A 27,163-nucleotide genomic window follows, 5' to 3' on the forward strand; every position below is an offset into this window, starting at 1 on the left:
TCGTATTGTGCTCCTTGAAACAACCACACCGTCTTTTTCCAGAGCAGCCTGTATTTCTCCTGAGGTTACCTGTGGGCTTTTCTTTGTATCCCAAACAATTCTTCTGGCAGTTGTGGCTGAAATCTTTCTTGGTCTACTGACCTTGGCTTGGTATCAAGAGATCCCTGAATTTTCCACTTCTTAATAAGTGATTGAACAGTACTGACTGGCATTTTCAAGGCTTTGGATATCTTTTTATATCCTTTTCCATCTTTATAAAGTTCCATTACCTTGTTTCGCAGGTCTTTTGACAGTTCTTTTCTGCTCCCCATGGCTCATAAATGTGATAATAAATGGCTTCATATGATCACTATCCTTAAATAAAAGACAGTTTTTTCTGCCAGGGTATGCAAACTTTTGAGCACAACTCAAATATATATATATATATACACACACATATACAGTATATAAATAAAACAAAAAACACCACTGCAACACAGTGAAAGCTATCGTATGCACTTTATTCCAAGTCTTCTGAAACCATGTAAGAAATTTTGAAATTTGAATGAAATTTGAATGAAATTTAAGCTGTTATTAACAATCAAATCATTAATAAAGCTTTAAAATTAAATACGGTTCTTGCAACATGACCTCATGACATTTGGTCATGAGATGCAATGAAAACCAATGAGGTTTGATGTTACTGATGTAGCCGCCATATTTGATTTCAGCATATTTTAATTATTTGATTTGGAGTGATATTAAGGTGAGTAAATAAACATACAATTTTCATTTTTGTGTGAACTATTTTTTTAAACCTATATTTTAAGGCTATTTAAAAAAGGTACTAGTCATTCGATATGCCCAGTCCCAACTTCCTTTTTTAAATAAAGAAAAGAAAATTGCGCTTTTCAAATGCTTTCACAGGGCCGTTAATCCAGATGTTGCACTTGTTGCTGTTCACTTGTGCCTTGCATAACATTTTCATAACAAAAAATGCACTCCTCGACTCTAGGACTGCTTGAGGAGGAGGAGAAGCATCTCAACAATTCAACCACTTTACAAAAATAAAGACCATCTCTGTAACCCATTGAAGCCCATTCTCATGTGAAGTACTTCTTAGCATAGACACTTCTAGTGTACATATAATTAAGTTGGTTTCCTCGTTTACCACTCGTCCCAGTGTTTTTCCTTCAAGTAGACATCACAAAACACACTTCTACCTCAGTGAATATACAACACACCTACCAATGTCTTACGCTCAAAAGAGCTGGGAAAAAATAAATATTAAAATATGGATGATGAACAGGTGGGGATTTCTTCTTTTTTTATGATTTTTTTGTATTTTTTATGAGCTGCCAGGCCACTGCATTTAAGTCTCATTGAAGATAGAGGGGGTTTTATCTTACACAATTTTCAGTCCAGAATAGTTTGAGACACATTCACACAATTATTTAAACCCTTGAAATCAGTCATTGCGTAAGTGTCCAGACAATGAATCACTAAACTGGATTGTTGAAATGGGGTAGGGTTTTGTATTTTTAGAGATGTTTGCAGTTCTTGCGTTCTCTCGGAAGGAGTTATTGTAATGCGGTTGGCACAGGTTAAAACTCATGAACACACACACACACACTGTCGCAGTTCCAAGTTGTTTTGATTGGTTGCTTCATTTTAAAGTCAGAGAGCCAACAGCAGGAAGGGGAGGAGCAACAGTAATATGGCCAGGTGGGCTGCTGCAGGACTGTTGTCATAGAGATCAGGAGAGGGAAGCGTGGAGTCACCCCAGAGTCTGTCTCTCTCGTTCATCTGCGGGACAAAAATAGGCAAGTTTAGATACATGACATGATTTGCATGTGCCCATTCATATCATCCCTCTGTGTCCTGATGTTTTATCTCTTCTTTGCATCTGTCTTTTTCCACTTTGTTTTTCTGTATTTTACCATTTTGTTATGTCATCCCCTCTTTTCTATTTCTGTTCCACCATTAGATGGATATGTCTCCGATGTATACATTAGAAAATGAGAGATTAAGACTATCTTTGGGTTTGTTCAGACAGACAGTATCTGACCTAAATTGGTTTAGTTGTTTGTAATGTAAAAAAAATAAATAAAATAATAATAATAATAAAAAAACTCTATTGGTTTTAAAGAAAGTTAGATTACCTTAGAGTGCCATATACTGATGTGTGTACCAATTCTTACATACAGTGCATTCAGAAAGTATTCAGACCCCTTCATTTATTTCACATTTTGTTATGTTGCAGCCTTATGCTAAAATGCTTTAAAAACAATCAACAATCTACACTCCATACCCCATAATGACAAAGGAAAAAACTGATTTTTGATTACTTTGCAAATTTATTAAAAAGAAAAAACTGAAATACGTATTCAGACCCTAATCTCAGTACTTAGTTGAAGCACCTTTGGCAGCAATAAAAGCCTAAAGTCTTTTGGGGTATGATGCGACAAGCTTTGCACACCTGGATTTGGGGATTTTCTGCTAATCTTCTCTGCAGATCCTCTCAAGCTCTGTCAGCTTGAATGGTAACCATTGGTGGACAGCCATTTTCAGGTCTCTCCAGAGATGTTCGATTGGGGGCTCTGGCTGGGCCACTCAAGGACATTTACAGAATTGTCTCTAAGCCACACTTGCATTGTCTTGGCTGTGTGCTTAGGGTCATTGTCCTGTTGGAAGGTGAACCTTCGGCCCAGGCTGAGGTCCTGAGCGCTCTTGACCAGGTTTTCATTAAGGATATCATTTTGCTGCATTCAGCTTTCCTTCAACCCTGACCAGTCCCCCAGTCCCTGACGTTGAAAAACACCCCCACAGCATGATACTACCACCACCATGCTTCACCGTTAGGATGGTATTGCGCAGGTGATTAGCGGTACCTGGTTTCCTCTAGACATGATGCTTGGAACTGAGGCCAGACAGTTTAATCTTCGTTTCATCAGACGAGAGAATCTTATTTCTCACAGTCTGAGAGTTCTTTAGGTGCTTTTTTATGTGTCTTACACTGAGGAGAGGCTTCCGTCTGACCATAAAGTCCTGATAGGTGGAGTGTTACAGTGATGGTTGTCCTTCTGCAAGTTTCTCCTATTTCCACACATGATCTCTGGAGCTCAACCAAAGTGACCATCGGGTTTTTGGTCACCTCTCTAACTGAGGCCCTTCTCCTCCGATTGCTCAGTTTGGCCAGGCAACCAGCTCTAGGAAGAGTCCTGGTTGTTCCAAACTTCTTCCATTTAAGAATTATGGAGGCCACTGTGCTCTTGGGAACCTTCCATGCAGCCAAAAAAATGTTGTAGCCTTCCTCAGATCTGTGCCTCGACACAATCCTGTCTCTGAGCTCTGCAGGCAGTTCCTTTGACCTCATGGCTTGGTTTTTGCTCTGATATGCATTTTCAGCTGTGAGACCTTATATAGACAGGTGCGTGCCTTTCCAAATCATGTCCAATCAATTTAATTTGCCACAGGTGGACTCCAATCAAAGTGTAGAAACATCTCAAAGATGATTCAGAGAAATGGGATGCACCTGAGCTCAATTTCAAGTGTCTGAATACTTATGTCAATGTATATTTTCAGTATTTAATACATTTGCAAAGTTATCAAAAATCTGTTTTTTGCTTTGTCATAATGGGGTATGGAGTGTAGATTGATGTGGGAAAAAAAATTATCTAAAGCATTTTAGCATAAAGCTACAACATAACAAAACGTTAAAAAAATGAAGGGGTCTGAATACATTTTGAAAGCACTGAATACTAAGACACCTGCAGTATGTGTTCTGAAACATTCTGAAACATACAGCCATCCATATATTGATAAAATTAACTTAACCATATAAAACCAAAATATGCATTTTAACTTCTGTTTAGCACTAAAAATAAGTGAACATGCGGGTCACTGTGAACGAGCTTCTTTCATGCACTCAAACAAGTTACAGGTGTGCAGGTTTTCACAAAAACGTATATACATTTCAGGTTGTTTCTCACCAAAACAAATCGTATGCCTTCAAAAGATTTGGAACATGACGCATGAGTTGCATGGACTACTTTTATATATATAAAAAATTGCGTCCTTTTTTGAAGCTTTAAAGGAATAGTTCACCCAAAAATGAAAATCCTCTCATCATTTATTCACCCTTATGCCAGATGTGCATGACTTTCTTTCTTCTGCTGAACACAAATGAAGATTTTTAAAAGAATATGCTCAGTAGTTCTTCACAGTGCAAGTGAATGGGTACCAAAATGTTAAGCTCCAAAAGGATGTAAAGGCAGCATAAAAGTAATCCATATGACTCCAGTGGTTAAATCCATATCTTCAGAAGTGATATGATAGGTGTGGGTGAGAAACAGATCAATATTTAGGTCCTTTTTTACTATAAATTCTCCTCCCTGCCCAATAGGTGGCGATATGCACAAAGAATGTGAATTGCCAAACACACAAAAAAAAGAAGAATGTGAGAGTGAAAGTGGAGATTTATAGTAAAAAAAGGACTTGCATATTGATCTGTTTCTCACCCACACCTATCATATCGCTTCTGAAGATATTGATTTAACCACTGGTGTCTTATGGATTACTTTTATGTTGCCTTAACATCCTTTTGGAGCTTAACATTTTTTGAACCCATTCACTTACATTGTGAAGACCTACAGAACCGAAATATTCTTCTAAAAATCTTTGTATGTGTTCAGTAGAAGACAACAGTCATACACACCTGGCATGGCATGAGGGTGAGTAAATGAAGAGAGAATTTTCATTTTTGGGTTTCCTCTAAAGTAAATCGCTATCCACTGCCATTGTATTGAAAAGACGCACTGGGATATTCATTAAAACATTAAATTTTTTGTTCCACGTTAGAAAGTAAGTCATACTCTTGAAGCAAAATGAGGGTGTGTAAATTATCATAGAATTTTCATTTTTGGGTGAACTGACAAACTGACCAATCGACCAATCAGTATAAAGGGTGTACTACCTGTGTGGGAATCTGTGGCTGGAGGATGTTCTGTTCAGACTCCATGGCAGCACCAATTGAGGTGGTAGTCTCGGTGCTGGTGACTAAGATCTGGTTGTAAGTGTTGGTGTTAGAGTCTGGAGCTTGGTTGGTAGCAGATTTCAGGTGTGTGTCATTCCCAAAAGCCAGGATGGCATTTCCTGTATGAAAGGAGAGAGAAAGAGACACAATCACTGCCCTGGCTTTTTTAGACGAGTACGTCTGGAAGGCAGTCATGCCTCAGTTAACTTTCTCTTTGAGATATGTCTCTTTTTACTAAATGAGTTTGGATTTTGTCAACATGCTTTCTAACAATAACAGCAACACACTTGGGGGAAGAGAGAGGACAGGGTTATATATAAATTATCCAACACGAATGCTGACAAGCATTTTCAAGATCACCAACTCAGTCATCTGATTCATGCTCTAAATATGGTTTGTTTCAAATATAAATCCCTATATTACCGATCGGCTAATCCTGCCCTCCAGAAATATAAAAAAGGACTTGTATTTCTTAGCGGCTTGCCATTTGTCCTTATTTCTTTGCCCATGTCTCCCATTTTCTTGCTTATGTTTTTTATTTCCTTTGAGTGTGTTTTCCCTTAGCAGAAGGATTGGTTGTATTAATTGCCGTGCATTCGAGTGTGCCTCCAATGCCTCTGTCTGTCTGTTGGTTCGTAACAAAGTTTGATTACCTCCATTACATTACATACCAAGTATGTGTCTTACACCTACAGTATGTGTCTTAAAGGATGTTTCAGGTTCAATACAAGTTAAAGTCAATCGACAGCATTTGTTGCATAATGTTGATTACCACAAAAAATTATTTAGACTCGTCCCTCGTTTATTAAAAAAAAGAAAAAGCAAAGGCATGTTGCTGTTACAGTACAGCACTTACAATGGATGTGAAAGGGTATAGCCCTTTCAAATGCATAGCCACAAGACATAAACATTATACATTTAAAATGATGTAAGTGTGATAATATCGCTTACTAACCTTATTTGTGTAATGTTATTTCCAATATACAACTTTGTTGTCATGATGACATAATGGCTGTAATCCCAGTAACTTGGTAAAAGCCCTAATGCTGGTAAATCCCTGATTTTAAATCATATTAACACGTATAATGTTTACGTCTTGTTGTGGCTATACTTTTGAATCAGTGTGTATTTTAATGTTTATGGACTGGTCACATTCACTTCCATTGTATGTTCTTTACTGTAACTGCGGTTTTTGCTTATTTTATTATTATTATTAAAAAAAAAAGAAAAATGAGGGATGAGTCTAAATTATTTTTTGTTGTAATCAACACTATGCCACAAATGCTGTTGATTAAGCTTAACTTGTATTGAACTTGGAATATTCCTTTCATTCTGAAATATTCTTTACAGCCGTCCATGCAAAATTAACTTTGAAATAAAACCTAAATGTGCACTTCAAATCATACTCCCCTTCATTTTTCCATTTTTATTAGCTATATGTGAGTGCATTTGTGACACTGTAGTTACAGGCCATATTAATGATAATAATCTAAATGTATTAATTCTCATTTGTCTAGTGGGTCGCTTGTCTGAAAATTACTGCAGCATGAAAGTCACTTTAATTAGGACACGGTTATGTGAAGACGGCACTGTATATGACTCGATATTTGAGCCTGATATTAACACTTGTGGCGTTAAGGAAAGCAATATTTTGGTTGGAAAAAATATATTATTAGATTTATGAATGGCGAACGGTGGTGTGGTTGAATTAATTTTCTCCCTTAATTGAAACACTAATTACTTAATCGTTTGTAATTTTTCAGGGGAAATGTAACAAGAGGGAGAAAACCAGAGAGTGACTTCCAAAGAATACCTCACTTATAGTGCCTAATTATGTCATTATTACATTGTCCTTCTTAAGCATCATACCACCTGCTATAAATATTTATAATGTGCAGTACAGCTCTGTACATACAAAAGACCTAATAACATAGCCCGTAATGTATTTTGAATAGTACAGGGCAAGGGTTGAGGTTAAGTTTACTGTTATAATATCATTTCTGTCAGTTAACCTTCACCCAAAGCCCTCATTATCCAACATCACCTCATAACAGTCATAACACATCATGAGCATGGGTCCTGTAACCAGTGGAGTAGTGCATATGTTGTGAAGTTTATTAGACTCTGAATGTTTAGCAAGGCACCATGAGTTGACCAAGATTGAAATTGCCTACTCGCAGCACTGCTGAATAACTGCATGGAAACAAAACCAATATGCATCAATGTCTATATGTAGAGACAGTATTATGCTCTGTCATGGCTGAAAGGACATGTGTGGATGTTATACATGATAAGTGAGAAAGTGAGGGACAGGGAAAAGAAGACAACAATTATAGAGACATTTCATCAGCGATGCGGAACATTTGGTTTCAGTCTCCTCTCTGTTTCTCGCTCTCTTCTCTCATGGATGAAAGTCACAATGGAATTGTGGAAGTGAAAGCAATTAAAGTGTGAATGGCTGCTGTTAGCAGTGGTGAGTTTCCAGTGAATGTAAAAGTGGTGATTCCTCTGTGACCTCCACTGCCTGTCCAGCAGGACTTTAGAAGCTATTGAGGGGGATCACAGCTGTACAGTAGTGCACTGTCATGAATGCAGAAACACACACACACACACACACACACAAACACACACACAATGTTTCCTTAGCTATGGGCACTTTTGTCCCCTGTGGAGTTTTAGAAATTAAACTCCCTTAAAATACACATATTTTCCTTTTAACACTCATTACTTGATTTTTCTACTAATATGTAGATATTCTGCATCACAGGAGAAATCTGTATTTTTTTTCCTGTTCCATCCTGAACAACTGTCATTTCTGTCACATCTCAGATCACTACTCATTTTGTGGTAGAAATGATGGTCATGTAAATTACATTTGATTATTTTTCTAATAAAAATGTCAGACACCTTTGTCTTGCAAAGGATCATTTTATAGCTAGAATTGTTTGTATCCTAAATACAATTAAATAATATTTTTGATCGGAAATGACACAATAACATATTCTGCCCATATTTTTCATTGGTTTTTCTGTTTTCTTCAAAACTGTTGGTCGTGATTGAAATGATGGTCACAAACTAAGGGTCAGTCATAATTTGTATAAAATTTCTATAAATCATTTTCACATAGGCAAAAAATACAAAAAAAGGCCCGCACACTATAATAAAGAAACAAAACAAGAACACTCAATGCGAGATAAAACCACAGCTTTACTAGAATACGGCAAATGTTTCGGTCACAAGTGACCTTCCTCAATGCCTAATCATTTTCACACAATAAATATGGAAAAAGTTATTTTTTTATTTATCTACTCATAGATTATCGTAGTTTTAAAAATGTTACAATAGTATGAAAGATTTTTTATTTTTTAAGTTTGGGTCCAAATCTGGGTCTGGAACAAGGGTAAAACAATAAACTTTATATACAAAAAGCATATGAAAACTAGTAAAAAGGCATGATAAAAAGTTTGGCTTTCATATAACTAAAAGAAAAAATCAGTTAGTTTTAATAAAAAGAAAATCAACCCCTGGGACTTAAAAATGACTGTATTTGCAGTTAGGAGCTATTGCTGATGAGCCATAATGTCACTCTTGCAACACATTTCTCATCAAAACACTCATCACTCATTCCATACCAAGCTAAAATTATTGTTATGACACAGAAACATGTTTTTACTGCATTAGTGAACCACTGTCACTTTCCATCTAATTCCAATTCTGCTGGCTGTTGACCCCCTAACTTAAGCTGTTTTTTAGACCTACTGAATGAAGAATTTCCTGTAATACTTGTCCAGTATTTCGTTGTCCTCCCAGGGATACGCTTTTGGTTTGGGAGCTGGTGTAGCCAGCAGAACTTGTTCAGTAACAGCTGAAGTGAGGGCCAGCCTCAGCGGACTCACTGTCAAAAAAGCTCTTTCAGCTGTTTCCCTCCATCCGGTGCTGCCTCTGTCCTGTTTGCTACTCTCCGGCTGTCTCCGCTCCATTAGTTTTACTGCGGGGAGCCAAATTACGCTCAATTACCGAGACACCAGAGGCTGTGCTTAGCCTTGAATCAGCACACATACACACCGACCCAGCACTACAGTCTGCCCCAAGACCCTCAGATAGATTAGGAAAGGAGGGAGGGTTAGGAATGGGGGGAAACCAGACTCTGCAGTTTTGTAAACGCTGGAGGTACCCAAGAGAAACAAGATCACACTAAAGCACTTCTGGAGCAGGGAAACATTCTGTCAGGGCTGGAGCTATTCTCTAAGAGCTCAACGGTCAGACTGCATCATCACACCACCAGCAAAACGGATGTGTTTACATGGTGTGTTTGCTATTAGCAGCTCAAGGGTGCTGTGGGTCATAGGCCAAGCGCTCTTCTGAAGATATAATTTGCTCGTGATGATGTTAATGCCTCTTATGGACACACATAGACACAAGGAAAAGTTTCATTCTAACACGTTACATCAAGTGAATTTTCTCTCAGTGCTGCTGATTGCACCATAATAGTGCTGACAGTGAGGAAGAGTAGACATGCAAAAATGTCTCTATGCTGACTCTTTTATTGTGTCACCTGAGTTATTTGATATCAAATGAAGTGCAAACTGTGTGTGAGATTTTGAATTTCATAACAATGATTTTATTATGATACACTACATGAACACACCCATCTAATTCCAGTTAAGACAAATCATTCAATTCATGACTTGAATGAATTAATTGAATCACCTCGTGGCGCTTCTATTAGCGCGATTCTTGAACAATCTCTAAGACACAGGTTCTGGTGCTGTGAAAACCAGAAGTAATCTGGTTCACTCCATGAGTTCCGGTCCCATAGAAACCAGGATGTAAACCTGTTTACTTCCTGGTTTCCATGGGACCAAAACCTGCGTCTCGGAGTAAACCCGTTTACATTCTGGTTTCCATGGGACCAAAACCTGTGTTCCGAAGTGAACCTGATTGCTTCATGGTTTTTATGGGACCAGAACCCTCATCTCGGAGTTAACGCGGTTACTTTCTGGCTTCCATGGGACCCGAGATGAGTGTTCTGGTCCCATGAAAACCATTAAGTAATCAGGTTCACTTCAGGACACAGGTTTTGGTCCCATGGAAATCAGGAAGTAAACGGGTTCACTCCGAGACATAGGTTCTGGTCCCATGGAAACCAGAAAGTAATCGGTTTCACTCTGAGACGTGGGTTCTAGTCCCATGGAAACCAGTAAGTAATTGGGTTCAATTCAAGACACAGGTTCTGGTCCAAAGAAAACCAGAAAGAACACAGGTTTTGCTCCCATGGAAAGCAGTAATTATGCATTCATGTAAACAATGTTGAGTGTGATTCAGGGGTTGCATTTTTGCTCTAAATTTACATTTTTACTCCACTGACAGTTAGGCTTGGGGATTGGGGTTTAAGATAGGGGCAGAGTAAATATTATGGACTGTTGACTGTATTACATCAAATACAACTCTTTTTGGTCAACAACACTTCCAGCTTCGGCAATGGTTTGAATTTCAGTGAGTACAGACTGTTTTCAGCAGCAGAACTTTCAACCTCCTGTCACTGAATTCACAATGAGTGAATCTGATAACTTGACTGGCCTACACAAAGCCAAGACCTGAACCCCACTAAACACCTCTAGAAATTAATTTGAATGCTGACTGTGAGCCAGACCCAATCACCAATATCAGTGCCTGACCTCACTGATGCTCTTATGTCTAAATGAGAGCAAATCCCCACAGCTAATCCCCACAGCTATGTTCCAATATCTAGACTAAACCCTTCTCAGAAGAGTGAAAGCTGTTAGTGTGGACCAACTACTGTGTAATGCCAATAGTTTTTAAATTAAATGCTCAACAAGCACATATGGGTGTGGAGTGTCCACATACTTTTTCCCATACGGTGCATTTATTTATGATCTAACAGAGGCTAGAGCTACTCACTCAAGCAATTGTTGTCATGGAAATGGCTGAGGAAGTGGTTGCATTGATCTCGGAAATTCCCACTTGCTGCACAAGAGCACCACGGTCCCACGTTGGATGTAGAGTTGTCTAGGTAGTTTGGTGTGATAATGCTACCTACAGAGAGAGAGAGAGAGAGAGAGAGAGAGGTTGCAAAGAGAACAGAACATTAGTTGAAGTACAGAAACCCAAATTCAGTACCCAGCAGTGATATCCGAGTCCTGCATTAGGGAAAAAATATCTGTTACCAAAAATTACCATGTACTGTAGATGAAAAGCAGATATTCAAACTGTATTTGACTCATTGCATGTAACGAATCCTCTATAATACTCCTCTAACTGAATAAAGCAAATCTGCACAGAGCAACTCACCTTTCTCATGATGAAATGTTTGCTACTGTTATGCAATCACCTTGTGTTACTCTATAGACTCTCAGCTAAGAGACATATGAAAAGCTCTGTCAATCTATATCTTGTGTGTGAGGGTTATATAAGTACACTAGAACATTGATTGCAGAGGATATAGTTTCGTAGTTTTTAGAGATGTCTTTGTTCAGTAGGGAGAGAAAATGACAGTGCTTTTGCGCTGTGTGAGTGAGCGAGCGCAGAAGAAGTCCACTGAAAGCGGGAAAAGTGGAGGTGGTGTATTCTAGGGCTCTATGGTCTGATAGGGACTCGTTTAAACACATTGATTTCTTTTGTCCCAGAACACAAAAGTGCAACATCTTCACAACCGCTCTTGAAAAATACTGCTGTAATGACTAACAGCCTGGGCAGAGTGCTTGGTCTCTCTCTCTTTCTCCCTTACATCTCTTTTTTCTCTATCTCTCTGACTCACACACTCATTAATGCCATAAACTCTTCTCTGGTTTTCTCAAACCATTTCATATGTTGTCTTAATTGTACTAAAATCTCATTTTGGCACTTCAACATATTTAAACTGGGTGCAATGCGATCAGCTACAAAATAAGACGAGCAATGGCATTTGGCATCATTGACATTAAACCTGGCATCACAAATCTTCACGCACCATATTTGAATATACTCTATGTCAAGCCAAATGAGATTTCAGAACGGTTGTAGGCTGAAGATTTTATGTGCACTGCAAAAAAATCACTTACTTGTCAATAAAAGTCTTGTTTTCCAGTAAAAAAATATCTAAACATCATTTTTCTCTTGCATAAAATTTAATAAATTTCGATGAGCATTATGCTTAAAACAAGAAACAACTATTTCAATTTGGGATAAGAATAATACACTCAATTCAAGATATATTATCTGTAAACAAGTCTTAATATCTTATGCAGTTTTGCATCTTAAGTAAATGTATCTTGTTTTAAGGAAGTTTGGATATTTGTACTGTAAAACAAAACAAACATACTTTTTTTGCAGTGCAAAAAATGACAAATGTCCTCACAATTAGCTACAGTATAATATGGATTCAGAAGGCACTTAGCATACACATTCTATGGACTACTTTAAGGGTGCTTTATGGTTCTACTTTTCATTTTTGGAGCTTGATAGTGTCCCTATTCACTTTCACTATATGGGAAAAAAGCAGTTTAAACATCCTGCCTTACATCTACTTTTGTGTTCCATGGATGTAGGAAAGTCATACAGGTTTGGAGCAAGAAAATTGAGTGAGAAAATTATGACAGAACAGGATGTAATTTTAAGAGTTTACATCCACATGCATTCTTGATAAGGTCTGTTACACTGCCACAAGCTTGTGAGATGTCAGAGCTGTCTTTTTTTTCCAGAAATCTACCAGTTGGTGTTGAAGTTCAGCCAGATAAGATTTTATTGCCCACAATTGTAATCTATCTGACTGTTGCATGTGATAAGCCAGGATGGGCTATATTGCCCAGAGTTCTCACCTATCAGGCCGGTGTATGCTATAAGACAGGCTCCGTAATTTTCATGCAGGCAGCCGTTGGTAGTGAGCTCGGAGGGTTGGCAGTCGTGCTGGAACTGAGCCCAGCGAGACCTGGGGGAACCACAACAACACATCCATCATCCAGCCAGTCAGCAACACATTCCCAAAAACTCTTTATGCTCTTTTACACTACAGTATGTGTAGTAAGGGCTACATATTCTGTTCTGTTTTGTCCTCTTCTGTTCTGCTTAGAAAATAATTTACACCAAAACACAACTCCATTCTTAGTTCTCTCCAGGGCTCTAACCACTCGTAGACATTTAGGGGTCACGTACCCCCCAGTGGTGATTCCTACAAGACTACACAGGAAGCACGACTTTTCTAAAATGTAATCAGAAACGCGGCAATGACGTTTAATATATGTAATAATCTTTCATAATCTTATCTTTTGCCTGTTGCCATTATTAAATATTGCTAAAAAAGTTCTGAGATTGGTCAGTTATTTTCATACAGTAATTTGAGTGGTAGTTTGAAGAGCAGCTTTTGGGAGCAACATTACAGACACCTAAAATAAAAAATAGTATGCGCTTCCCCGCTTTTGAAAAGCACCTGCTGCTACTGCCCCCAATATTCAGTTTAGTGCTTTACCTATCCCCCCTCACATATACACACTTCTGGTCCATTCACTGTGCTCTCATTTTAATTGTTGCAATACAGAGCTCTGGGAAAGTGCTAGATACTCAGCCAATGGAACAGAGTACCAGAGAGCAGCCAGGGTGATTTACACACACATCACATACTTTCAATCCTCTGGTCACCAATCAATCATTTAACCGGTTCAGTCTTAGAGGAATTACGCACATTCCCTGCCAATTTCTTATGCTAACTGGCTATTGTGGTGGTAAGTGATCTCCTCTTGTGTAATGTGTTGTGTCAGCAGATTGTTAGGCTGGCCGTCCTGGTTCTGAGCGTGGGTAAGCATGATAGTTGATAGATGACAAAGATAGATGAATGCCTGTGTGTTTAATTGTGATGGTGAAAAGAGGGAGTTTCAAATATGGCCACCCAAACTCAGCTCTATTCAGAGCCTTTTAAAGTGATTCTAGCTGTCAAGAGTCATACTGAGACGCAATGTGTTTGTTGTACTGTCGTAGGGAAGAATACAGTGAGAATAAGCACCTCATAAATTGCTACTTTTGTCAAATAAATATAAAATATTACATTATTTATTATATACACTTAGGTGCACTTATGCTGTGTTCCATTCAAAGTAAAATGTGGGAAATTCCTGGAACAAAATTACATCTTCCAATCTTAAAGGTACATATAAGTAAACAAAATGACAACACTACCATTAGCTTTGCAGGTGTCAACAAAAAATTATTCTAGCAACAAGATAGCAGAGGATAAACAGTGATATGTAAAGCTAGCATTTGTTCTGCAGGTGTATGATTTTCAGCAGAGAGGAGTTTCCAAGTTGCAAATCTGACTTCAAGTAGGAAATTGGAAATTCTGACTTTCTGAGTTGAACTAAACACATAACAAGTATTTTTTTTTATAATTCAGTTTTGCTGGCTGTTATTCGTCGTCTCACATGAGCACCCTTGGCGTTCATTTGATGTTATTGCAGGTTGACATGGTTGGTCATGTGATCTCAACACGGTGGCCACGTGACACCAACTTTATGTAGAATAAAAAAGTTTTATCTGCACCATGGTCTTCTCAGGTGAGTGTAATATTCATTTAAACTTAAATTTTCAAAAGTACTATTTATTTCTTTAGGTGTAAAACGTGGACAAATTTGTTAGTGCACCTTTAAATACCTCTACATCGCATTAAACTACATACACATTAATTTCTCTGTCATGGTTTATTTTAGATGTAAAGTTGTTTATATCATCATTTTTGCATGATCACAGGGAGCCATGATAACGAATTTATAAAATTGGATATACATTTTCACAGAAAAGTTAAGAAATGTTATCACACTAAAATCATGTTAACACGCATATTGATTACATCTTGTGTCTATATTTATGAAACAGTGAGTATTTTAATGTTTACGTATTAGCCCCATTCACTTCCATTGTAAATGCCTCACTGTAATCTAGATTTAGGAGATAAAAATACAAATGTTTAGGGTATCCCACATTATACCACAAATGCTGTCGATTGATCTTAACTTATACTTAACCTAGAATATTCCTTTAAGGTTTCAGGGCTATCCATGATATGGCCAATCTTCAAGCTCTTCAAAAGAGCTGATTATGTATTATAGTAGTGACTTTAACACTCAATACCCACTTGCAGACATAGTCAGCCTCGCAGACTCGTAGCTGGGCCAGGCAATTGGGTTTCTCCCGCTCTTCAAATGAGCAAGCAGGTACAATGGTCTGGCGTCGTCGCTCTGCACATGCGGTGTCGGAGCATGGACAGAAGAGCAGCTCGTGCGTGTAGTCGGGTGGCACGCGGTCGAAGAACTTTCTTAGCGCTTTGCTGCAGCGTGCACGGTTGCATGGTCCAGCTCGCGCTGATGGAGCGATGCACGCTGACACGTATTCCGTGCGCAGCTTCTGACATGTCTCGTCAACGTTACAGGCCTTGGCAGCATCCAAACAACGGTTCACTGTTGTCATGCCCACCTCAGATTCTGAAATGAGGAAAGAGAAGTAGGGCTTTAAGGATTAAGTGTATTATTTACACTTGCCTGCATTGATTAGTGTTGCCCAGGCATGCAGAGAAAAATACTTGGGCCATTGCAGTCATGTGGTTGCTGTCCAGTGCTGAAATGGAAGCTTATTGTACTCTAGTCAACACTGTACCCACATAGAGGTAGGCTCCTGAATTTTGAAATAGCCTTTCTGGCATTTCAGTTTAAGTCTACTTAAAGGATCTCACTTAAAAGACTAGTTCACCCAAAAATTAAAATTCTTGGATGAGCTTTTACTTTAAGTTAAATGTATTCATTAAACATATGTCCAGTATTGCACATATTACAGTATGTAACTAAACAATATTTTGGTATATGTGCATTTACTGTAAATTTGGAAGAGCATTGCATCAGCAGTGGGGGAGACCTGGGTTTGGAAACCCCGATGAAACCAGGAAGTAATCGTGTTCGCATAATCAGTGACAAGTGTGATTCAGAGGTTGCATTTTTCCCCTCTAACATTCAATTTTCATTGGTTTGGGTGGTACAGTTTATAAAATATGCATTCCTCTTCACTGTATTACAGCCTGTACAGCTGAAAAGAACTCACTTTTGGCACCCCTCCTTGGACATTACACCTGAAAAATGGAGCTCACACATGCCCATACACCTAACAAAACTTACCATTTTTGCCACTGGGGGCAGTGTTTCAAATTTGGAAAGCACAGACTGATTTTAGCTGAAAAAAGTCAACCTACTGTTTTCTGATTTCACTGTCAGGTCTGTTTCAGGAGGCTGGTTCCTTCAAAGATTTTACTTCCTTGTCATCTTATGGAGTATTTTGTCGTGCCATAGTCATCTTTGACTGGCACACTATGGCCTAAAGGGACTATTTTCTGAAAATCTGCTTTGAAATGATATATATAGTGAGAAGCACTATGCAAATAAAACTGATTTGACTTGTATTCAAGATATCATGGTAACACTTTACAATAAGGTTCCATTCATTACCATTAGTTAATGCACTATGAACTATCATGAACTAACAATGAACAATATATATATATATTTTTACAGCTTTTATTAATCTTTATTAATGCTAGTTAATAAAAATAAAATTGTTCATTATTAGTTCATAGTGCATTAACAAATGTTAACATTTACAACTTTTGATTTTAAAATATACATATATTGTTCGTTATTAGTTCATATTAACTATTGTTGTTAATTAATGTTAACAAATGGAACCTTGTTGTAAAGTGTTACCAATATCACGGAATACCAAACCACACTGGTGTCTCAAACTGCATAAAGTGACATCAACTTTCATCTCACACAACATTCCTTCCTGTACCAGAACTTAAATTGATATAATCCATTTGTGAAAGCCCTCTATTGTAATCTCAGTTTTGGCCCAACCGTCACAATTCCATGAGCTTTTGACAGGTGTGCTCTTGTTCATTGTTCAAATGAGGGTTTCAGTTCTACACAAACTGTCTCTTTCTCTCAGGTCCTAAAGCAGGACTGAGCTAGTTTGCTCTAAGTGGATGTAAGGTCTGCATGGCCTGTGTGTGATGCTAATGAATAGAACATGTGTGAGAATGAAAATTGAATGAGTCTGGTCTTTATCACAGAGCAGGTCCCAGCTGAGACTGGCTGCTGCTGCTTCATTTTTCATATCAGACTAATGTGGGCCGCTGAGAGCCTGCCAACTTTACACTGCCATAGAGCCTGGTTTATCTCTCCTTCTACTTCTCCTTCTCCTTCTCCTCTCTCTCTCTCTCTCTCTCTCTCTCTCTTTCTCTTAATACTTTGGTGGAATCTATATGAAGGTGGAACTCCATCGTACAATAGGCAATGCTTTGTGTCTGTATCTTATAACCATTTTAACAATTTTGAAAATAGCTGTTTGTTTTTTGCTTCTGACTATTTTAAAACTTTTACTATAATAATAATAAAAAAGTGTTTTTATTCTATTGCTGGATACACAGATTCTGTCTGAGGAACTGAAAAATTTGTTAGAACATAATTTTTGGGCCAAACAAATCCCTCCTATTTTTACTGCCCTAGTACATCACAAACACTCACAAATATATCTTCTATTTTATAATACTCACATATAGTTTAAAATGCATAAAAAATAGTATATATATATATATACAGTTTAAGCCAGAAGTTTACATACACCTTAGCCAAATACATTTCAGCTCAGTTTTTCACAATTCCTGACATTTAATCGTAGAAAACATTCCCTGTCTTAGGTCAGTTAGGATCACTACTTTATTTTAAGAATGTGAAATGCCAGAATAATAGTAGAGAGAATTACTTATTTCAGCTTTTATTTCTTTCATCACATTCCCAGTGGGTCAGAAGTTTACATACACTTTGTTAGTATTTGGTAGCATTGCCTTTAAATTGTTTAACTTAGGTCAAACATTTTGGTTAGCCTTCCACTAGCTTCTCACAATAAGTTGCTGGAATATTGGCCCATTCCTCCAGACAGAACTGGTGTAACTGAGTCAGGTTTGTAGGACTCCTTGCTCGCACACGCTTTTTCAGTTCTGCCCACAAATGTTCTATCGGATTGAGGTTAGGGCTTTGTGATGGCCACTCCAATACCTTATTTTGGGGGATTTTCTCCCCAATTGGCATGCCCAATTCCCAATGCGCTCTAGGTCCTCGTGGTGGCATTGTGACTTGCCTCAATCTGGGTGGCAGAGGACGAATCTCAGTTGCCTCCGCGTCTGAGACAGTCAATCCGCACATCTTATCACGTGGCTTGTTGAGCGGGTTACCAAGGAGACCTAGCGCATGTGGAGGCTCACGCTATCTCCACGGCATCCATGCACAACTTACCATGCGCCCCACTGAGAGCGAGAACCACATTATGGTGACCACGAGGAGGTTAACCTAACGTGACTCTACCCACCCTAGCAACCAGAACAATTTGTTGCTTAGGAAGCCTGACTGGAGTCACTCAGCACACCCTGGATTCGAACTTGCTACTCCAGGTGTGGTAGTCAGTGTCTTTACTTGCTGAGCTACCCAGGACCCCACGCCACTCCAGTACCTTGACTTTGTTTTCCATAAGCCATTTTGCCACAACTTTGGAGGTATGCTTGGGGACATTGTCCATCTGGAAGGCCAATTTGCGACCAAGCTTTAACTTCATGGCTGACGTCTTAAGATATTGCTTCAATATATCCCATCATTTTCCTTCCTCATGATGCCATCTATTTTGTGAAGTGCAACAGTCCCTCCTGCAGCAAAGCACCCCCACAACATGATGCTGCCACCCCCATGCTTCACGGTTGTGATGGTGTTCTTCGGCTTGCAAGCCTCACTCTTTTTCCTCCAAACATAATGATGGTCATTATGGCCAAACAGTTAAATTTTTGTTTCATCAGACCAGAGGACATTTCTCCAAAAAGGAAGATCTTTGTCCTCATGTGCACTTGCAGACTGTAGTCTGGCTTTTTTATGGTGGTTTTGGAGCAGTGGCTTTTTCCTTGCTGAACAGCCTTTCAGGTTATGTTGATACAGAACACGTTTTACTGTGGATATAGATACTTGTCTACCTGTTTCCTCCAGCATCTTCACAAGGTCCTTTGCTGTTGTTCTGGGAGTGATTTGCACTTTTTGCACCAAACTACATTCATCTCTATGAGACAGAATGTGTCTCCTTCCTGAGTGGTATGATGGCTGTGTGGTCCCATGGTGTTTATACTTGCATACTATTGTTTGTACAGATTAATGTGGTACCATCAGGCATTTGTAAATTGCTCCCAAGGATGAACCAGACTTGTGGAGGTCCACAATTTTGTTTTCTGAGGTCTTGGCTGATTTATTTTGATTTTCCCATGATGTCAAGCAAAGAGGCACTGAGTTTGAAGGTAGGCCTTAGAATATCTCCACAGGTACACCTCCAATTGACTCCAATTAGTCAGTTAGCCTATCAGAAGCTAATTGGCTAATTGCCTAAAGAGCTGACATAATTTTCTGTAATTTTGCAAGCTGCTTAAAGGCATAGTTAACTTAGTGTATGTAAACTTCTGATCCAGTGGATTTGTGGTATAGTCAATTAAAAGTGAAACAATCTGTCTGTAAACAATTGTTTGAAAAATTACTTGTGTCATGCACAATGTAGATGTCCTAAATGATTTGCCAAAACTATAGTTTTCTACTATGAAATCTGTGGAGTGGTTAAAAAAATGAAATTGTAATGACTTCAACCTAAGTGTATGTAAACTTCTGACTTCAACTGTATATACACTACCGGTCAAAAGTTTAGAGTCACTTACTCATTCTTTATTATTATTATTTTTCACATTTAAGGATAATAGTGAAGTCATCAAAACTATGGAAGAACAGAAATGGAACTATAGGAATTGTGTTGTGACTAAAAAAATAAAACAATAAATCAAAACTGTGTTATATTTTAGCATCTTCAAAGTAGTCACCATTTGCCTAGAATTTGCAGACATGTACTCTTGACATTTTCTCAACCAAATTCTTGAGGTATCACCCTGGGATGCTTTTTCAATTTCAAAAACCTTTTTTTTATTTTTTATTATTAAATTTTAGTTTTATAATGAAATAAATTAATATGGTGGCACAGTTATATTTTTGTCTACAAAACTAATTTCAAACATTTAAGCATATGCCTTCAGATCAAAAGATTTTTATGATCATGAGAAACATTTCAGTCAAGTGTTTCAAAACTTTTGAAAGGTAGTGTATATATACTGTATATATACAGTACTGTGAAAAGTCTTATAAGAAAAGGCACATAAGATGTTTCACAAAAGCATTTGTCTTAAGATGGTTATTTATATCTTAAGCTTTAGTGTGTCAATAGGAAATATAAATGTTAGACTCCCAAACATTACTTTTGCAAATAGAAAAGACTAGAATAGAAGAACAGGGAGCCCTGCAACAGATGTCATGGCCCCCACAAAGCCCCCCACTGAACATTGTGTCAGTCTGAGATTACATAAAGAGACAGAAGCAATTGAGACAGCCTAAATAGATAGAAGAACTGTGGGGAATTCTCCAAGAAGCTTGGAACATTCTATCTGCCAACAACCAAGAAAAACGGTGTCCAGGTGTACCTAGGAGAATTGGTGCTGTTTTAAAGGCAAAATTGGTCACACCGAATATTGATTTAGCTTTTTTTAATGTTTACTGGAATTTGTTTGACATTGAGTGATAAATGAAAACTATTTATGTCATTATTTTTGAAGACATCCTCACTATGCAACATTTTTCACAAGTGCCTAAAACTTTTGCACAGTACTGTATATATATATATATATATATATATATATATATATATATATATATATATATACATTTTTAATTAATTAATCTCACATTTCTCAGTTTCTTCATTGTTCTTTTTAGATCACAAAAGCACGCTTCACTTTCTCTCTCTCCCTCTCCTCCCCACCCTCTAATTTATATGTCTACGCTTGTGTTTGATTTTTGTTGTCTCTACTCTCTATCAAGTTGGCTTGTAAAACGCTTGCAGTGTTTGAGAGTTGAGACCAGCCGTCATTAAAAGTCATTCATGAATGACAGACATTCAAATTGCTTTCATTACATAGAGGAAATCATTCTCTGTCTTTTCCCATACAGTTTAAAAGTTATTTTATGTGTGTGCTTGAACGCATAAGTTTGTGAATAATTGAGAGAGAGAGAGAGAGAGAGAGAGAGAGAGAGAGAGAGAGAGAGAGAGATGAGTAAATGGATCATTATGTGCTGCCCTCGGGGTCCATAAAATTCAGCTCATGCCTTAAGCACCCCATAAACTGAGGCTGACAAATTGACAGTTTTAGTCATGTGCCTCCTCCCAAAATAAGTTTCTAAAGTTGGTATGCTGTTATTTTAAGTGAACATAATGAGAAAGGAGAGAGATGAGAATGATAAGAAACTACATTGATACCAGTTCTGATAACCAACGTATATTATCGAACTTTTTATTCTCTGTTACGCCCGATTTGAGGATCTTTGGCTCACAACTAAATGTTTGTTCTCCGCTTGTTGACAGGCCCCCTAATGCACGCCACATTTTTAGGAAACACAGTTTATCATCAACATTGCAAATGAACTTGAACTATGTTATATCCAAGTACATTAAACAAAGCACTCATGTTTTGTTGTAAGCTATTAAGCTCTGCCCTATTAATAACTCTTCACTGCTAATGCTTGGCATAGATGCAACAAAACACTTCGTGATCAGTTCCGAATGTTCATAGTAAATAATCAACATCGTGTGTCTGTGCAAATCACTGACCTGCAGCGATGGAGGCCAGACGAACATAATCAAAGCCTCGCTCAACAGGTTCATAGGGGTAATTCTCCACCAAACTCAGCCCTGTAAACATACACGCACACAGAAATTTTTTTTGTGGCTATAGTAACAAAGTATTCCGTGTCTTTGAATTAATGAGAGTGTCACAGGTAAAAGTTCATTTTTAAGTAATGCTTTTATAATGCCAAACTGGTTAGCATTTTTAAATGCAGTGTCTAATTAGCATCCATTGAAGTGCTTTCCGGGGAAGTGTGTGTGTACGTATTAGAACTTGTAATTGCATCATTGTGTAAGTGGATATTTTTGCTCTGTTCCAAAACCTAGTAAGCTGCCTATGGAGACAACATTTTAAAGTACCCATGAACTAGCTTGGCAAGCACAGTTTTCTTTCCTGTGTTGACATATTTCCTATTGAACCAGGAAGATAGGGCGGGAATGGTGCCGGCCGGTGCTTTTAAAAAGTGGGAAAGCACAGATTATTTAAATTGGTGTCTGCAATGTTGCACCCAAAAGCTGCTCAAACAGTGAAATTTCTTTACGAAAAGAATTAACTATGCTCAAAACGTTTTTGTAACAATATAAAGTGCCAATAGGCAAAAAATCTGATAATTGAAGTTAAAATAACTATGCTACATCATATTGCAAATAACTGAGCCACTGATCACTCTGCGCTCAACAACAGTGCTTTTACATTTCATACACTGACAATCATGTACATCACCATTTTTAACAAAGTCCTGCCCATTTGAGAGCTTGACCAGTCTTCATATAGAGGAGCTGGGTAAAAAAAATAAAATTTACTGAAAGCCCTTAATTAAAATGCTAAAGGCAATCAGATGCAGATCCAATGCAAATATCGCTCACAAAGTTCCAACAGACTCGCAGAGAAGCACAGCATCAAGACGGCACCCAAAGTCATGTTTAGAGGTTCTTATCCAATCAACATCGATCTTTGTGCCATTGATTTATATGGTACAGGTATCTGCCATAGTCTCCCATTGAAGCACGGCTTCTATGGACATATTGTATAAAATATTATGTATTCATGTATAAAGTGTGATGTCATTTATAAAGATTATTTGTACATACATTAAACTCATCAGTGCCACATTTCTTATTAAATTTTAGGGGTAGGCGTGCTTCCAATGTAAACTTCCCAAGCAATTGCCACTGGGCGGGACATATAAAAAGAGCTCGGTTTAGTAAAAAGTGGGTTACTTCTGAGGTTACATGATGGTAAGGATGCTGCCTTAGATGGCAGCTTCCTATGTAGGCATCAAGGCAGACCACTAGGTTTTGTTACAGAGTTTGGGTGTGTGACAGTAAAATACTTATGAGAGTTAGTGGATTTAGTGAGGAATCCAGAGTGTGTGTGTGTCTCACCATGCAGTACAGACTGCTTGAGGCTCCAGTAGATGCTGAGACAGTTCTTCTCTCTCTTCATGCCTCGTTTGCACTGGCATCGATGTAGGGGGCTGGAGAGCAGGGCCGTCACCGCGTTTTCGCAGTGGTTGCGTGCCCCTGGACCCAGCTTTACACTCCCCCCGCCTGCAACGCACTGCCGCAGCGTTCTCAAGCGAGGACTGCACGCCTCATCACTGGAGCATGAATCCCCTGCAGTCAGACAGTCCCACCTGGCCCCCAACAACAGCCGTGGTACCCCTGCACACAGAACATTTACAGAGCATATACAACTGTCAATCATTATTGAACACATCATTAATGTCATATACACTACCAGTCAAAAGTTCGGACACACTAACTCATTTTTTATTATTACAATTTTACACATTTTAAAATAATAGTAAAGTTATCAAAACTATGCAGTAACACATGGAAGAATGGAGATTATGTGGTGATCAAAAAATGTTAAACAAATCAAAACTATCTGATATTTTAGCTTCTTCAAAGTATCCACCCTTTGCACACTCTGGTCATTCTCTCAACCAACTACATGAGGTGCCACCTGGGATGATTTTTAAACAATACTGAAGGAGTTCACATGTACGCTGGGCACATGTTGGCATAAGAAAACACTATTTATATTTGTCTGCAAAACAAAATACAAGTATTTAAGTATAAGCCTTTATGTCAAGGATTTCAAGGCCATGAGAAACATAAATTCAGTCTAGAGTGTCCAAACTTTTGATTGATAGTGTATAATTTTATATTATGTCATGTTCTAACATCATTTTTTGCAACAAAACAAAGCTATATTTTAGGATACATAGAGACCAGTACTGACTGTGCAACAGTGCTTAAGTAAGTGGGTGGCTGAAGGAATAATTTAAATGGCTAAATAGATGTCAGCCTCATCCACTTTCCCTGCCTGTTAATACGCCACTGTTTTCAGGGGTTCAGCGAGAGGGGCATGAGCAGCAGTGTTCATCCTTCCTGAAAATAACTTGTATAATCACATCCAACAAAGCAAAGCAAAATAGTAACTGTGCCCTTCTTTGATTGTAAAAATATGCAAAGAGCCTTCATTTAAACTTGAAGTTAATGGCACTTTTGATATTCAGATTTCCCATCGCACGCTATTTTATCTCAAGGGCAATAATTTATTTTCTGTGTCTGTGAAACACTCTTCTGAATAACTTCAGCAGCATCAGTGACTATAAACGTGAGCATTCATAATACAATTCTTACTAAAGGTAATGTCAGCCAGAATGTTAGCCCCAGTCACCATTCACTTTCATTGCATCTTTGTACATACAATGAAAGTAAATTGTAACTGGCTAACATTTTAACATCTCCTTTTGTGTCTCCCACAGAGTGAGACCTCAAAAGTCTGTCTGTCTGACAATAGGACATCTATGCAATTTCTAGCAGTCAGGGGTGCATCAGTCTGTCTGGAAACAAAGTTATGTTTATTAGGTACTGGGTTGATTAACACAATCTTTGAGAGATATTCAGAGTTTTGTTATTCTGGGTATACTTACAGTAGTAGCAAGTATACTAGATGTCCAAGCATAATTGTGTATTTCACTTTATATTCCACTTCGGACAGACATAAGTTCTCATCACAAAAATGTACACACATTTTTTCAAAATGTAAGTTTGAGTTTTCAAATGTTTTTTCAACTTTGAGTTTTGAGTGCCCGCGTACAAGATGCATGATGCTAATTTTTTCAACAGCCTGATTTTTCTAACCCCGCGGAATTTGCTGTCACGAAGAAGCGCTAGAAAAAGGTGTAATTGCCGGTAAACAACAGGAGATGAATGTCAAAACAACAAAAGTGGATGTGAATATTTGTTCAATTCGAGTCTGAAGGAGCATAAATACATTTTATGGGTCTAAATTCCAGAGGAGAAATAGTCCAGTATCTCATAGCAGTTGATGTACACATGCGCCAACTGCCTGCGTTTGTGCGCACAGTCAAATGAAGTTTGCTTTGATAGGCTCGTGTTCGACCGTACACAGACTCTAAGCGTTCACGTCAAAATCAAAGTATACTTTGGGCTTAAGGCTGCAGTGGTGGACCTTTTAGACAAAGCCTGGAGAGAGAGAGAGAGAGAGAGAGAGAGAGAGCAAAAAAATAATATAAATGGCTGCTTGTTTAATTGCGGCAGGTGTGACAGGTGTGGTGTGAAGCAGAGCTTTGTGCAGAGTCGGTTCAAGGAGAAAATCTGCCTTTGTGTACCTGTGATGTGAGAAAAAGGAACATGAATGGAGGAGTGGGAAGTGACTGATAAAAGTACTTAGCACTAAAAAGTTTTTGCCATCAAACAAATGTCAAGCAAATCACTTGAGTTGTTAATGTGAAGTGGCATGAGTAAGGGGGAACTGCAAATTGAAAGCCAACCCGCCAAAGTGCTCTGCATTTGAAGATGCCCGGTAATCGCCTAGGTCCTTCGACCTGCCCATTCCTCTTCTGTGTGACTCTCCCTCTGCACTTCACTGCCAGTGCTGCACACACACTCAGGTACATATAAACACTCCTAAACCAGCACACACTCATTCATATACACCCCCAAAGCACCTAAGATTGTCTAACTCACACCTATTCCTCCACACGCACACACAAACACATTGAGATACAGATTTGTGTTTTTATTGTTAATTTTTGGTTTGCTGAGCTTTTTAGATCTTATTTGTTTTCTTTATTTGTGTAAGACATTTGGACTATTCGCCTTGAAGTTGATTTGGCTTTTGTTAATATTTTGTGAAACTATATAATTTTGATAACTGAATCCTTCTTGTTGTGAATTTAGAACTTCTGTTAATATTACTTAATTTAATTATTTGTTTGGGGCTGCCACCGTTACACCTTCATGTCTAAGTAGGCGTTTCTTTTTTCTTTTTTTTTTTCAGAATAAGCTGCTACAGTATGTGAACCAGACTTCATGCTGATAGTTAAAAGTATGTCTGCACAAGACTATACTGATAGTATATCAGACAAATTGACAGTATAGAAGAGAGGAGACAAGACAAGATGAGACGAGCTGTGTAGGGACCTTGCACTTCATCTAAGATAAATTCATAAATGATGCGAGTGTGTCGCCACAATAACTAATCTCATTGTACCTAAAAAGAGACTAATCCAGTGTGGAAGATGATCCTGTTCAATGGATTATGTGCTAATCAGATTATTTTCCTCATGAAATAATGTACTGGAATGGTTGAAGGCTGACAAGCCACCATTCTGAAAACCTTGCCTCAGTACTGCTGCAACATCAAAGCAATGGTGCTCAAAGCAATTATGGGAAATCATCTAGTTTGTCACTCACATTGGTTCCAGTACTTTATACCTCCCATCAGTGTGCTAAAATTAATCACCCACTTCTACAGAAAAATACCAACATGGACACACACAGATAAAAGACACAAAATGCTGGTGTTGAGTTGGAGTGAGAGGCATTAACATCTGGTAATTTAGTTGATTAGCCACAATAATAAAGTTTGTGTGTGTGAGAGATAGAGACTGTGTGTGAGGAAGTCTTTCAGCTAGAGGTTGAGTTGATGACCAGTGCTCTCAGATCTCGCACCCTTGGGTATGAAGCTCACACAGCCCTCGGCTCTTCCTCACAATTAGACCTGAATATAAAGCGTGTCAGCACAGGGATGTATTAATGGCGTGTGCAAGTGAGAAGGAGAGAGTTCCGTCCCCCAGAGAGATAAGAATCCACAATCCTCAGAGATGCCATCTCAAAGTACCTCAATGTCACTCAGCATTTCCTAGGCAGAGTAGCTCCTTAATCCTGATACACTGATTCTCATACAGTGTTAAATTCACACATTCTTTCCATCCTATTGTCTCTCATCTCTTCTGTCTATGCCCTATTTAGGAAGGCTTTTCATCTCAGTCCCCCTAAAAATCTGTGATTATGTGATCTCTCATCACCTGAAAACAGCAGTTACAATAAGCT

The 27,163-nt window shown here is 38.3% G+C and overlaps 1 protein-coding gene across 1 annotated transcript in view; it reads right to left on the minus strand.

The window, feature by feature from the left end:
• Nucleotides 1–493: 493 nt before the first annotated feature.
• LOC127411856 (GDNF family receptor alpha-4-like) overlaps nt 494–27,163 on the minus strand; it is a 152,072-nt gene continuing 125,402 nt past the window's right edge. The window contains exons 2-8 of the mRNA XM_051647694.1: nt 23,177–23,455; nt 21,776–21,856; nt 15,135–15,480; nt 12,832–12,941; nt 10,937–11,071; nt 4,955–5,133; nt 494–1,785 (exon numbers count right to left, since the gene is read on the minus strand). Of these exons, the coding sequence (XP_051503654.1) occupies nt 1,657–1,785; nt 4,955–5,133; nt 10,937–11,071; nt 12,832–12,941; nt 15,135–15,480; nt 21,776–21,856; nt 23,177–23,455 (1,259 nt within the window). The 3' untranslated portion in view covers nt 494–1,656. The remainder of the gene's footprint in view (nt 1,786–4,954; nt 5,134–10,936; nt 11,072–12,831; nt 12,942–15,134; nt 15,481–21,775; nt 21,857–23,176; nt 23,456–27,163) is intronic.

This window comes from Myxocyprinus asiaticus, chromosome 21, assembly GCF_019703515.2.
Source record: "Myxocyprinus asiaticus isolate MX2 ecotype Aquarium Trade chromosome 21, UBuf_Myxa_2, whole genome shotgun sequence".
Taxonomy (NCBI): Eukaryota; Metazoa; Chordata; class Actinopteri; order Cypriniformes; family Catostomidae; genus Myxocyprinus; species Myxocyprinus asiaticus.